Source organism: Hydractinia symbiolongicarpus, chromosome 7 (assembly GCF_029227915.1).
Source record: "Hydractinia symbiolongicarpus strain clone_291-10 chromosome 7, HSymV2.1, whole genome shotgun sequence".
Taxonomy (NCBI): domain Eukaryota; kingdom Metazoa; phylum Cnidaria; class Hydrozoa; order Anthoathecata; family Hydractiniidae; genus Hydractinia; species Hydractinia symbiolongicarpus.
In genome coordinates, this window is record NC_079881.1 from 9,526,210 (window position 1) to 9,541,422 (window position 15,213).

At 32.1% G+C, this 15,213-nt stretch overlaps 1 protein-coding gene across 1 annotated transcript; it reads right to left on the reverse strand.

Moving 5' to 3' along the window:
* Positions 1–5,039: 5,039 nt before the first annotated feature.
* Positions 5,040–10,549, reverse strand: LOC130649493 (uncharacterized). Its single transcript, XM_057455775.1, has 2 exons — positions 9,920–10,549; positions 5,040–7,682 (listed from the first exon to the last, which is right to left on the reverse strand). The coding sequence occupies exons 1-2, from the start codon at positions 9,937–9,939 to the stop codon at positions 5,564–5,566; spliced, it is 2,139 nt and encodes a 712-aa protein (XP_057311758.1). The 5' UTR covers positions 9,940–10,549; the 3' UTR covers positions 5,040–5,563.
* Between the last annotated feature and the right edge of the window lie 4,664 nt (positions 10,550–15,213).

Consider the following 15,213-nt stretch of genomic DNA (forward strand, 5'->3'; position numbering starts at 1 on the left):
AATTACTCTAATGTTGTAATAAAATTCGTCATGTAAATGTGTTTTAAAATATATATGTTATTAAAAATACAATGTGAAAACTTTTCGGCTTACGCCACCATCAGTACATAAAATTATCTGTCTAAAAGTGTTGTTGTTGTTTAAAATACAATTACTCTAACTTCACTGGAATTCGTAAGAAAAAATTTCTTCTTAGAATTAAAAATAAATCCATTTAAGTTTCCAAATTCTCACTCAAAATCTCGTTTATATTATTTTGGGTACGTTTTCTGAATTCATCTCCATTTATAAAACTGCATTGGAAAAAAAAACGTTACCCAGGAGTTATTTCAAGGATATTTTGTTGTTTCAAACGATTTTTTTGCTTAGTTGGCTGTCTTAAAGTAAAAAGACATGCAAAAAATTGTATATCCATAGCAGCTGCTTAGCAAAAACATATATTCATACATTACTATGAATGTTATTTCGTGCCATTGCACACGTTAATTCTTTGCACTGTGTTGCAATTGTCATGTTGGAAGGAATGTTTCTTTCAAAATTATCCCGTGATGGGATTAGCCATCATAAGTTACATTACATATCTTAAAATAACAGAGATTACCAGAGCTATGAAGCTTAACAGGAGCTTAACCGTTGATATGTGACTAACATGGTGATGATTTTGTATCTGTGGTTGTATTATCTAGATAATTATATATTGTCATTATGTTGAGTCAAGTGTAGTTGAATGATTCCTTCGTGTATACATGTATTTTTTTATAAGCAACCACTTTATTGGCAATTGCACTAAAATCAAAATTTCTAACCAACATTACTACAATTATTTTCGGCATGATGCTTGCTTAACTTTTTTGCACTCTCTGGTAAGCAACATTTAAGCAGTTATTCCTAATTTCATTTTTTTAGGAAGATAAGGTGGCCTAAAAAAGGGAAAAGGGGGATCGTCTAAATTTCATTCACATGTTCTGAATACTTCTGCATATCAAAAACATAATTGCGGAAAAATATTTTATCTAATTTTTTACCTCAAAAATGTGACTTTGAATAATCACATAACTTCATTGGAACTAGGAACACAATGCACGCAATACATAAAAAACCCTGGTACTGGATAATTCTAAGTCAGCATGGAAATCTTGAAGTAAAAACAACAACTTTTTTTTGCTTTCTGTTTGTGCTTTTATCAGCAGTATTATGACATCTCTAGTTCATTAAAATATTCGACGTTCTGCCCGTAACCTTTAATAGGTTTGCTTCGAGTCGAAGGGAGAACAAAAACTTTGTTTTGGTGGATTAACCCTGAACTGCACAGACGTATTGAGAAAATAATAACATTTTCTTCGTTGTAGACGGTCCTGTCCTTGATTCGTAAGGTCGCTATTAACCCTTAGACAACGGCACGAAAATATTAGTTCAGTCGTTATAACAGGTAAGGACAAAATTGTCATGAAAAGACTCACCTTGTTTTAGAAAAAAGAACGAATTGGGCTGCCAGCCAAACATGAATCAATCAGGGTTTTTTTCCCAGGCACCTATTGTGGCCAAAAGTTTGGAAAGCTATATCTGTTGGCCAAAAAAGATCTTTTTAAAAGGTTACTTGGAAATTAATTTTTTTATCTATTCGTCTGCATTCATCGTGGTCGGGTAACAAAAAAATGCGTCTGCCAGTGTATTCACAAATTTAAAATGGCGATTTCATGCGGCACAATGTAGGTGCTACGCAAAAAATCTACTTTTTATATTTATAAAATAAAGAAAAAAATTATTAATTGCCAGGAAATACTCTGGCAGACAAAAAATAAAATAAAATAAAAAGTGAAAAAATGTCAATCACAGAGTTTTGAACCAGTTTGAATCTCTCTGTTTTCTAATCAGGAAATTAAACCACTTGCATCTCGTCGTGCTAAATTTAGAACTTTAAAGTGTTGTTGTTTTTTTTTTACCTAAATATACTAAATATATTATTATTATTATTATTATTATTATTATTATTATTATTATTATTATTATTATTATTATTATTATTATTATTATTATTATTTTTATTATTATTATTTTTATTATTATTATTATTATTATTATTATTATTATTATTATTATTATTATTATTATTATTATTATTATTATTATTATTATTATTATTATTATTATTATTATTATTATTATTATTATTATTATTATTATTATTATTATTATTATTAAAACTTCTATCAAAATTGATTTAAACAATGATCAAATGTAGGTGATACTTGCGTGCCTGTTAAGCCTTAATTCTTGGAGAACTTTCTTTACCGAAATCTAAAACATGCAGCAAGTTGTTTTCACAACTTCACAGGGATTTTACTGATGACAAACCGTAATGAAGGTAGGACCCGCCCCCTACATGCTAAACTTAATTGTAAAGATTTCTAATTTAATAATTTTTTATAAAATTGATAAAAACATCCCAGTTGTAAGTCGTTTACTAACGTTCAACAACGCCTCATATTTAATTTCCGATCCTGTTAAAATTAGTTAAAAATTTGGTAAACAACCCATTACCTGCTGTTCTTTAGGACCAAAAATTTTGAAAGATCTTTCTTTATTGGAGTTAAAGGAAGCAAATCGGCAAAAACTACCAAACATTTGCCTTGCATTTAAGATATCCAGGTTCCACATGAGATAAAAATCAAAGAACGACCATTTCCCATACTAATCTAAAGTTGATACATTATGTTATTTAACTACTAGCTCATCTAAATCACAGATGACAGCAGAATCATTTAAATAATGTTTAAATCGGTTTCGCCTGTCCGTTTTTTATTATGTTATCTTCAGTTCGCGAAATTGTACAACGTAGGAACCAGGGAAGGGCATTCACCTAGCACCTATTGTAAACTTGATGCTACGCCTAATTCTCGTTCCGCGTTTTAGTGGTTTGGTTGCCGCAATGTTCCGAAACTTGCATGTCACGTTTCAGCCTACTTTATTGAATCCTAGACAAACATTTGAAGTTAGAGAAACACCAACGTGCAATTCCCCCCTCAAACTGACAACTATTTTTTAATTCTCCGCTATCTTGAACCGAATGTGTGATCACACCAGATGCTTTTTTTGTATTTATCGCATATGTCGGACAGGTCAATCCGTATTCTCCAATAGATATACACTGTAAAGAAATATCCTGCTATTTAATTACGCTGTATTTGATTCTTGTTTGAAAGTGAGAATCGTAAGAGAAATCAAATTAAAAAAGGTTTAGCCGTAACAATAATGTCACAAAACAGGACTTCCTGTAGCTGTTGAAAGTTTACCCGCATTCCAATTTAACTGTACTAAATTTAAAGATCAGAAGAAAAATTCATAAAGCAAACCTTTTTAAAATTCGAAAAAAAGGCTATTGTTTTAAGACTTTTAATTCGGTTTCACGCAAAATAAACATAAAAATTAATGAAAGTTAAAAATATTAAAGCTGTGAGACCGAAAGAAAACGAAAAAACTTGTAGGGGCGCAATATCGCGAGCTTGGGCTTAACAAGGGTGGAAAAAAAAGCGGTAAACTAAAAGGAATAACATACAAAGGTGGAAACATAACTAAAATTACAATCTATTGTTATCAAGAAAAAGGATAAATATCGGCTCTTAGGTATGGACCTTATATCGAAAGCTTAGCTACTTAGCCACCTGCTCATGACGCAATATTTTTGTTTATTACTAAATGCCATATACATTAAAACGGACATTGAAATGAATCATGTGACGCAATTAATCAAAAATTAAATAAAAAAAAAATTCGAGGTAGGGCGTTGTCGCTCCCGTCAACCTGAATACCTTTAGGATATTATGTCGTATAAAGCGTTCTCAAATTATTCCACATTTCGCAGCTGTCCACTATCTATTTATAAGCAACAATATTAGCACGTACAACGACATTGAAAAATACATTAAAAATTTTTTGAAGTTGATTGCCAGAAAGCTTACTTCCATGGCGTCAAATCGCGTTAATTTTTTGCACTAATTTGTGATCTGAGAGTTAATCACTTTTATTATTTAGAGCGACGACGTTCCCATAACAAGCAAACTAAACGCTGATTTAATTCGTCTAGTTTATGAAATATGTGTAATAATATCGAGGAGTACATCATATGTGATAACTGTTGCCAACATCGACCATTTTAGCAAATTTCAAAACCTTTTTGAGTCCCGACGTGGTATACTTATTCGTGCGGATGTACTAGTGTATGCGAGTAGCCTACCCGTGCGCAAAATTAGAGATTTTACAGTCTGACGACCACAAAGTATTGAATCTTTAACGCTTCTGTCCATGTTCAGAAAATGATGAAAAACTCCCTTTATTTTAGTAATTATGTCCACAATCGTAGACTCTGTGACGCTTTAGTTAGTTAGAAATCAGTCGAATCGGACTAATTATGTAACGAGTAATTTTCACCAAACTTCAATTGAAATTGGTTGCCGACACCCATAAGTTATTTAAGGACACTAAACATACCGTCTAAGAAGGAGAAAAATTAAGACCAGCTTGAACGAATAAGACTTGTGATTTATAACAAAAACAAATATGTCTTCTACTTTCTGAAGTTTTTACTTAATGGCAAATTTCATGAAATAAAATATATAATATATATAAAATATATACATATATTTGGTGTCATCAAAAACTTTAAAATCATAATCGAAACCTGTGCAGAGAGTTAAGCAAGTTTTAACTCCATCCTTAACGCGTCATTAGCCTTCGCTCTTTCAAGATTCTGGCTTTAACAAAGGACGTCAGATCAACACGTACCATTAGAAGAACGCGTAGAGAATTTGGCAGATTTTGTAAATAAAATTTTTCTGATAATGAAATTTTGACAACTTTTCCGAACATAAAAACAAGCAAACGAAATAAAAGATTTTCCTTTTATTCAAATAAAATATTATTTCATATTCATGTTACGGAGAATGTGATCAATTAGACATTATGCATATTCCCCCGTGTAGTTGTTATGTATAAGGGTTAGAGTTAGAGCTATAGTTACTAAGCATAGCTAATAACCGGTCAATATGCATAATTCCTGAATTTAGCACAATCCCCGTAACGTATATGTATATACATCAACAGAACAATCAAAAAGAAAATATGTTTACGAATTTTCCATAATAATATTTGGCAATTCAGTCTAATTAACAACAACAGACAAGTTTGGATATTGTCAAAAAACATTGAGAAAGCGCTCGAAGGTGGTTAACTAATAGGGCGTATGTCTTCAGTAATATTTACATTTGAACTATTACTACTGAATTAAAATCTGAATAATAAATTACACAAATTATCAAAGACAATCACATTAGTGAAACATTCTTCTAGTCCAACTTATTCCGTAAATGCTTTGGTACCAATTAAATATTTTCTTTATCGAGAACTTAATGACATAAATATTTTTACTACGACCTGTCATAATAAAAAACACTATAATTACTAAAATGTAAGTTAAATAAAATAAATAGATATAAACACTGTAATTACAAGAAATTAGCTATAACATATAACTATCGTCAAGCATAAAGTTTTATCTGTAAGTATCTTAAACGCAATGCGAGGTGTCTCCTTTTCGTACTTCATTTCGGTAATGTTGACATTGCTGCGAAGCATAACAATTCTTACAACAAGAATTGTAAGTTTCAACATCATTTGACTGATGCGCAAAATAATCGAAAGATTTTTGAGGAGTACCAGCTCCTGGTTGCCCAGCATGTATTATATTTCCATTACCATCATAACAACATTGTTGTCTAGCTCCATAGGAGCTTGCTTCAGCTGATACTAAACATCCATTAGCACCAGGTTTAAATGTCTGACATGAAGGAAGACCTTTATCTCTGCACGTGGAATCTGGTATCCACCGTTTATTTGATGGATTATCCAACTCCTGAAGTTTTGTAAGCTTGGTAAAAAATGGAATGCTTCTCACTTTGCAGGGGCATTTAAAGTTCTGATTTAGATCACTTAACCATGTTGCGTTTTGTCTTTCACTCTTGTACCAAACACTGCATTTGTTACAGCCACAACTGCTTGGCTTCAACACATTTGTTGCATATTCCCAGGCTCTCTTTTTTTTGCATTTCTCGGTATTATCCCAAGCGCAATGTGATTCACTGCGACAATCATTGCAATTTTCGATACATGAACAAACCTTTTCACCCTGAATCGACTTTACTTTGCAGTTCCTTTCAATAACCAACCACGCAACTTTCCTTGTTAGATTGTGAATATCAAAATCACGATAATGACCTAAAAGATTGTAGTTGTCAATAATCTTCATCGAAGCTAAACCACCAATCTGCGTCACGCTGGTCTTTAAATCATGGTCGGGTACGTGCAGTTTGGATTTAACATGATCTACGGTAATTTTATACGTGCCAGGCTTGAACAAAAATATTTTGTTGACAACATGGTAATACACCGAAGACAGTGTATACTCCCCAACTGTCATTTTGTACTTTTCCGAACCACTACTACTATCATCCCCAACAGCCAATCTGACATAAGCGTGTTGCAAACTGATCTCAGCTTGTCCACGATCAGATATGTCATTAGGGTTGGCAAAGTTTTCAATCTCATATTTGTCTCCGACGCCATCTCCATCTGAATCAGCCTGTAAGGGATTCGTTTCATACTTTTGCTCCATTTCATTACTGATACCATCACCGTCATAATCTGCTTCTGGATGGTCATATACAGTAGGATTCATGCGAAAGTTGTATTCATATCCGTCAAGCAGTTTGTCATTATCAGTGTCAGCGTTGAGTGGGTTTGTGCCAATAGCACTGACAGAACCATTTGAACTTTGAGTGGATGACGAATTATAGTAAGATACGTTTGCATAATATTCCACAAGGTTGACTAAACCGTCGTTATCGAAATCTTGAAAGTAAAATTCATCGCGGTGGCTATCTACATCAAAATGATATTTTATCCATTCATCCCATCGTGGTGGTTTTCTGACAGTGCATAAGTTATCAGTGAAGAAGACAGAATTATCAGATGGTATGTTGCTGTAGGAAGAGGTGGAATGGAGTTGGCAAACCAACGGAACACATGTGGTGTTTTGTAAGCAAATTTTCTTTATAAATTTTGTTGGGATGATAACATGAATGGTCTCTTTGGTACAAACAGTTGGTTGGTCGGCACAGAATGTAACAGCAAGTAGGCAGAAGATAACTAAGAGGATTGATTGGTTTTTATCATTGGTTACAAGAAATGCTAGAAACATTAAAACAAATGTTAATATTTGACTTGATAGTTTTGAGGAATGACTGCCAACAAGAGGGACGGGTGTGATATTGTTGTTGTTATTGTTGTTGTTGTTATTGTTGTTATTATTGTTATTGTTGTTGTTGTTGTTGTTGTTGTTGTTGTTGTTGTTGTTGTTGTTGTTGTTGTTGTTGTTGTTATTGTTATTGTTGTTAAGATATCCTATGGTGACTGATTTACTTTCGAATGTTACCTTTCCAGCAAGTTCATCTGTATACCTGATAACGATATCGTTGCTATCTGCATCGATACTCCAAGTGAAGTCAATATTTGGCAGTTGACGTACAATGATTTCATCTAAATATTTCGCACTGTAACGTACTTCCTTCCACGCGCAATTTTGTCCATATATACAATGTAGCCATGACAACCACATCAAAAAAATGCACCTACGAGAGAATGAAATGACATCTTGAAACATCAAAAATCTTGTTTTCACTTGCAAATAATAAGTAGGTGGGGTTTCCACGCGACGAATAGAATTTAATTGAGGAGTGATCCTTGAAAAGAACCTTGTTCATTGTGTTCCTCCTTATTTAATAACAAGAACTTCATTTGATGTTATTCTCCTTATTGCATGTTAAGTTGCTGTAGTAATTTTATTTTGTCAATGTTAAAATAGATATTTGGCAAAAGTCATATTGTTCGTTTTAGAAAAAATTCAAAAATTTTTCGTTTATTAAAAAACAACTAATTATTTCTGTTATTTGAATCTAAAGCCAATAAAATGAGAGGGCGTTTATCTTTCTCATTTTTACTATTTCTGTGAAAAATTAATCAAACATAAATGCTGTGTTTTAATTAAAATTTTTGTTATCTGTTTGCAAATATTCTGAGGAGTTTTTACGTGACAGGAGAAATGATGCTAGGATTTGATAAAAAGAAGGCTTTTTCTGTAGGTTTCTTTACACGAAAAAGCATTGTTTAAGGTTTTAAACTACTATCGAGTGTAGATTGATGCCTTTTGATTTATTTGAATTCATTTAAAGTCCTAACAATGCCTTCGTGTGACGAAATAAACTGAAAATAACTTTGCTTCACCCAGCGCTTCCATCTTTTTTCCTGCCACGCAGATGCCAGAGCCGAAGGAGCTTATCGCTGAAAATGTTAACTAAGGAATTCATCTAAAAATCTTATGATGTCCACCAATGCCAGATAGATTGGATTCATTATGACCCATGCATTACCAATATCTGTTAACCCTAACACTTCCTTTTTATTAATTGCCTCTTTATTAGTAAAAATTGTCGATAAGTACTTTATGAAGCAAACTTTTTGCCAATTTATAAGGCATTGTCCTAGTCCTATGTGCTATGTAATAAAGCGCTAATAGATGGTTCAAAATGGCCTGAAAAATTAAAATCTTTGATTTTCACGTAACAAGAATACTAAACAATAAATTAAAGGTCAAAACAAAAATGGTTTAAAAAAACTAAAACCTTAATTATGTTTCGTATAAAGTTATATGTTAATTTCATTCGTGATTGTTACATGTCAGTTTCATTCGAGAAAAGAAAAAAAAGGCGCGAAAAAAATAAAATAAAAAATAAAATAATAGTGCGGGTAAAAACTATTCAACATTCAGTCGTTTGATTTGGTGATGCATTAATGTCAATTTGTTTTCCACAAGTGCATTATAAAATTTAGATATGAGAATGCAAAATAAAGAAGGAAATGTGAACAAACGAATCAGAAATGGAATATCAGAAATTTCCCGTTGAAAAAAGTACAATTATCACGCGTTGTTTCAAAAATAACTCGCAATCATTCTATTTAACAATTTCTTTTCTGTTTTGCCGGTCGCTACTTTTTATTTATTATAATTGCATTTTTCATTTCATTTTCTCATCTAAAGCAAATAAGAAAAACTGCCGCAAAAATATCCAAATACTGAATAACTTCTTTCCATCTTCGTCGTATATTTTTCACCGCATAAGTTAACACTGGTCATAAAAGGCCACGTAAACAAATTAAATTAAAATTAATTCCCAAAACATATAACAGATGTGATTACTGTACATAATCCTTTCAACTCCCAGGCAATTATTCCTATCGAAATATAGTTTTTGTGTTGTCACGCTTTGAGCAAATAGAATGATCTCGGGACTCCGTTTGAGTAACCAAAACATTTCGGGTGCATGCAAAGACTATAGTTCAGTATCCCGGATGAATTTTTAATTTGTGTATACACATCTTATGATGGTTGAACTACGAATTGCTAGAAATTACAACAGACTAGGAATTTTTGAAACAGAGTACAGTTGAAGTTGAAAGTTGAAACAAGATACAATAGTCCGAAATAAAAATTAAAATATTTTACGCCTAAAAGCGCTTATTTCTGTTTTAAAGAACCGAATTATCACACCCGATAGTTGATTTTTCGATTTGAAAATTTAGCAGGACGATATATTTAAAAAAATATTCTAATATCTTTTGGGAATAAACATTACAGTTCAAGAAAAAGAATATTTGAGAACGTAATAGCAAATAATAGAAAATCTACATTACATTTTTTTTTTAAAAAAGGCTCTTATTTAAGAGGTTGAAAGTTGAAATAGATAAATATATCAATAGTTAAGAGAAGAAAAGAGAAGCGTACACATTTAAAAATAATAATTTTACCTACCATGGCATACTTTCGTACATGTTTCCCTCAGACTAATGATAGTTTTATTTCGTGTCTACACCTCAAAGCAGTTTTCTGTCCTTGCAGTTATAATTTCAGTCGAGCGCTCTTTAGTTGTGTGTGACGAAAAACCGGGCTGTCGCCTGCTTTTAAAGAGCGCGAAAAGGACTGGGAATGAACAACGGAATGAATAACACAAATCGCAATAATTCTCTAATCAACACGGTACAACTTGCGATACCATCCTGCCCACTGGCACGTGATCGCGTTACTAAGCAACTTAACTCAGCAAGTAGGCCGAGCAAACTTAAATAAAGTAACTCTTATTCTTTGGAAGTGTGCAATTGTCTTTTGCTACCATTGCTGCAATCGAATGTTATTCTTCTTTTAATGAAAAAGGAAAGAAAGCTTAGGTTATGAAACACTAATGAAATCTACATTCACCGTCTACGTGGCTAAATTATATTATTGCTACGCATTTTCATGTTACCAAGTGCACCGTAAATCCATCATGTTTTCTCTTTAACAAAAGTAGACTCCATGACAACAGTTCGCTACAAAACAAACATGACTCAGTTAGAACAAATGTAAGTAACCTAGTTAGACGGAAAATGAAGTTTTTGTCTATGATACATTTCTATTGCTCGAAGAATTCGTTAAGTGTTCAAACAATGGTAAGCTAATGAGATTAATATTTTCTTTTGTATCTTTTTCTCTGATTACACAATGCGTAGGACATAATTAGCTCCCCTAGCGATAAAAAATACGGGGGCAATATTAGCTTAAGTAAACAGATACCATTTTAAAAATTCCAGCTGTCTCTATGGAAACCTAAACCTGTTTATGTCATACTGCAACAAAAACAAGTGTGATTCACGTAGTGAGCCACATGTATATTCAGGTATTGACACTTAATTCGGACACGCGATTGTATATGTGTTGATACTTTTTAGATTTTGTGTATCACACGGCTTTTTAATAAACAACTTACGATTTTCGACAGATCTCAAGTTGCTTATTTTTTTTAGATCTGAAGTTGCTTAATGGTTGCTTAATTTTATTTAACTAATTTTCATAATTTATGTAAGAAGGAAAAACAAGAAATGAAGTCATTAAAAGGAACTGAAGTGCGTAACAAAGAAGTTATTGCGGTTTTCTTTTCTTGGGGCTTTAATTCTTTTGTTTTGAAAACTGAGATTTCAGGTTAAAACCGATATGTTTTTTGTTTGCAACAAAAAAGAAATACGAATAATGACCAGCCTGGTTAGAAATTTTGGTATTCTTATAAAAAATAGTGTTACATGTATAGAATTACATGTTTTTTAAAATTTTGGAATTTTTATGTTTTGACCTTAACATCATTTTCAGCATCAGTAAATTGGTGTGTGCATAAATTTTCAACTTAATCCAACATGGGAAAGTGCTGTTTTGGTGGCATTGTTGTTACGGTCAAAGCCTTCTTAATTTTCGACTTGTACTAATAAGCCTCATGTTCGAGCAAAGGTTAATTAGTACAAAATTAAAAAAACTGTTGTAGCAGGTAGTTTGTTTGATGTTTGAATATGAAAATTTCACGATTTATCAATTTTCATGTGAGGATTTCGAAAATTACATTCATTTTCTTTAAAAAAAGTTAAGAAGGAGCTGCGGTACATCAAAGAAAATAAATTCGGGAAAGGTGTATTGAAAAAGATAAAGGAATGCCTTAAACATAATACCACAACGTATTTTTATTCAAAGTATATTTATATATGGTCCACTAATATATCCAAAATATTTGGAGATTTATTAATTACTAAGAACACTTGATCTTTTTTATTTTCGAAACCGGTATGTCATTTATTCAAAAACGTATTTAAAATCCAGCTTAATCAAAATTACGGACCAGAATTAAGTCTGGGACTTTTTTGAGTTTATGGAAGAGAAGTGTTTTTACACTTTGGAAGAAAGGTGCTTCGAATAAAAGAGAAGATTACGGAGGAAAGAAGAGAAGTGCTTTCACTAAGAGGAGAAGTGTTTGTATTAAGAAGTGAAGTGAGCCATAGGGGCCATCGTAAAGAGCATCTCCTTCTTTTTCTTCGCAATAAATAAATTTTTTGTGTGGTTGTGTTTATATTTGTACAGAACTGAAGTTGCTTGTGCTTATATATGTACAGAACTGAAGTTGCTTAATACTTTTTCAAATCCAATTCAGTAAGAAAAATCGTGTAATACAGAGTTTGTTTTGCATCTGCACAAATAAAAATAAAAATAAATAAATTAAAATAGGTAACGTATAATAATATTATTACGTGTTATTAAGCTATGAGTGGCAAAAATTTACTGTTCCATTTTAAAATGAAATATCTTGACCCGACACAGTCATAATCTCGAATTGTACCAATTGTATCTTGGGGGATGGATGGACTTAAACACTTTAAACATTCCGCCATGTTGAAAATAATTATCAGAAATATAGCACATCATTTCCCTGAGAATACACTTTTCGCTGCTAACAAAATCTCGAATAGGTTGGATTGGTTTGCTATTTGGGACAATACAGAAAGTAAGAATATTGAAAGTCACAGGGTATAACCTTATTGGAGCAGTATCTTAGTAGTCATATTTTAAATTAGGTTTTGGTAAAATCGAACCCCCACATAAGCATCAATACCAAGAGAAATTTAATTGAACCACCACACTCCTCTTCAAAGCATCTTGATTAATCTTGATTTAGTTCTAAATATTAGAATGAAACGCGTACGTCACTGCGTTGGTGGTTATTTTCAGTTTTTTTAAAAAAAAATCAATTAAAATCAATTAAAACTGCTTGCAGGTCTAACACGTTCGTAATATGGAACTTTTACCGCAATTTACTTTGAAAAGTATAAAAATAGTTTTAAAATTTCAAAACTTCTTTTTAAAGTTCCAAAAACTTCTTTGCTTCGCAATGACCCTGCACCCTCCTTTTTGAATTTTAAAGACCCTTTAAAAGCCTTAACCTTCGATGTACAAAAAATTTATTAACCGTTTGTTCCCTTCATTGACCATGAGTGTACTACTTTTAGAGCAAGTTGATCTTCTCTCACTAAAGTTCAGCAAAACTAACATGTGTAATCACTTATATCTTGTGAATCAGTGAATACGATAGGTATAACTTATCTGTAGTAAGGCGGGAAAATTATGACAAAAACAATTTAACTTACTTATTCTTGAGTAATATTTTAAAACTAATAGCAATTTTTATGATAGCTCGAATATACAGAGTTATTTATTGTTTTCTTTCAAAAGCTATTTTGTGGCCATAGTGTTATAAAGCCTTGTTTCACGAGTTTTTCTTTGACGCATGCGCACTTTGACAAACTCTGTAAGTTTTTCAAAGCGCGCACGCCGTATCAAAGAATCTCGTGAGCCTTTTGCGCTTAGCAGGAAATGCAGTCAAATGGAAATGAGTCTGAACAGATAATATCGATTTAAACTGTAAATTAATTAATAGAATTTAGCTACTTTTTACCTTTGCCATTCTAAAAAGGAATTTAAACAATAAGAAACCATACGCAAAAACTATTTTTTATATAATTATTTCTACCAAAATCTCTTATTTCAACAGTCAAACGGACTTTTTCAAAGAGGAAAGCTTTAGGGAGATAATGACGCAAAAAATCTTGGTTTCTACTCTGTTTTTTATCTTATAGTTTTTTTCGTATGACGATTGCAGCTTGTAAAATAAAAATAAAGAGTAAATAGTTCATAAAGTCTTATTGATAAAATTAAAGTACCTGAGCCTATCCTTGCGCAGAAAAAACTTTTGCTTAGAAATTAAGGGAAACTTACGTTTAAGACCTCTTTGTCGTCATAAATTACGTATTTATGAAGTTTTTGTTGACAACTTTCTTTGATAGTCTTGTGTGGTCCGCAATTACACTGTGTACCGACTATAACAATTTTCTAAAAGTCAACGTGTCACGTGGATAAGAAACTTCGCTTAGAAGGAGACGAGCTGGAAAAGCAAACTCTCTTGTACCGATTTTCAAGTTTCGCTAAAATAATAGACGTGTTTTGTCTGTTTGTACGACAACATTATGCAATGCTAGGAAGCGGAAGTAAGAACGGCGGGCGTGTTTCCAAAGATTGTTGGGCCAACAGCTAGTTTAAAATAATGCGTTAGTTGTCCGTATGTCTGTCTGTGACGGCATAGTGGATTTTAATGTCTACAATTTTCTACTACAACGTCTGTAAAACATAAAAAACTATATTATTGTTATTTATAAACTTTTAGTTACGTTTTTATTTGGCTAGAAGAAACCATGTGATAAAGATAAAGCGTTTTGATTAGTTGGAGCTTTTATTGTATACCAATTTAAATTTTATCGCAACGGGTTTTAAAACCACAAGGAAGGTTAACATTGTGTTATAAATTAGTGTTACTATTATTGTCTATTTCATTTACATTTTTTAAGTTCTTGCTCTTGCCTTTTCAATGGAATGGACAACAAACCGTTTGATGACAGGAAGCATAATAAATTTCAAAAAGTTTCTTCACTGGATTTAAAAACTACTTTTTTAGAATAAATTTTCGCGAGTGTTAAGTTTCGCGGATTTCACAGACTTTAGCTAAATTTGCGAAATTAAGTATCAGCAAAAATCTGAAAAGTAACTATCCGTGAAAACTTGTCCCCGCAAAATTTTTGAAAAATTGTCTGATTTGTGAAATTTATATAAGGAAATTTCCGAAAAATTTCCATTGTCGAAATCTCCACCTCCACAAGCATTTGTACTTTCGCTAACTTCCTTTGTCAATTCCCCATTTCCCGATAAAAAACGAGTAAAATTTATGATATATAATCTATTCTAACTGTCAAAATAAATTACCTCTAGTCGATTATAAAAAAATGTATCTACTTTTGTAAATTCATTTTTGAAGGGAACTAATTTTACCAGTTTCAAAAAATAGTCAAAATTGTCGAAGCGCAAAATTAAGTCCCTGCGAAATACTAGAAAATAGCGCATTCGCGAAAATAAGTCCCCGCGAAATGCTCGATTTTCACGGATTAGCTCAACCGCGAAATTTAATACCCGCGGAAATCTATCACAATAAGATCGGCCTAATTAAGTATGTGTCCAATATAAAATGCCACAAAGAAATAACGGTTCGCATGAAGAACTTTCACGTATCAATAAAGCATAGATATTTACGCTTTTAAAACGTATTAGTATCAATCTTAATGTTTTTCTACTTCCTGTTTTAGTATGCTGTAGCAATTTACAAATAAAAAAAAATGGCGTTAGCATAGCATGGTGGTAATAACTATCCC

Excerpts from the sequence above, each read along its gene's own strand:
- LOC130649493 (XM_057455775.1), bottom strand. The coding sequence starts at position 9,939 with ATGTACGAAAGTATGCCATG. Across the intron at positions 7,683-9,919 it reads ATGTACGAAAGTATGCCATG|GTGCATTTTTTTGATGTGGT; the intron begins GTAGGTAAAATT and ends ATTCTCTCGTAG.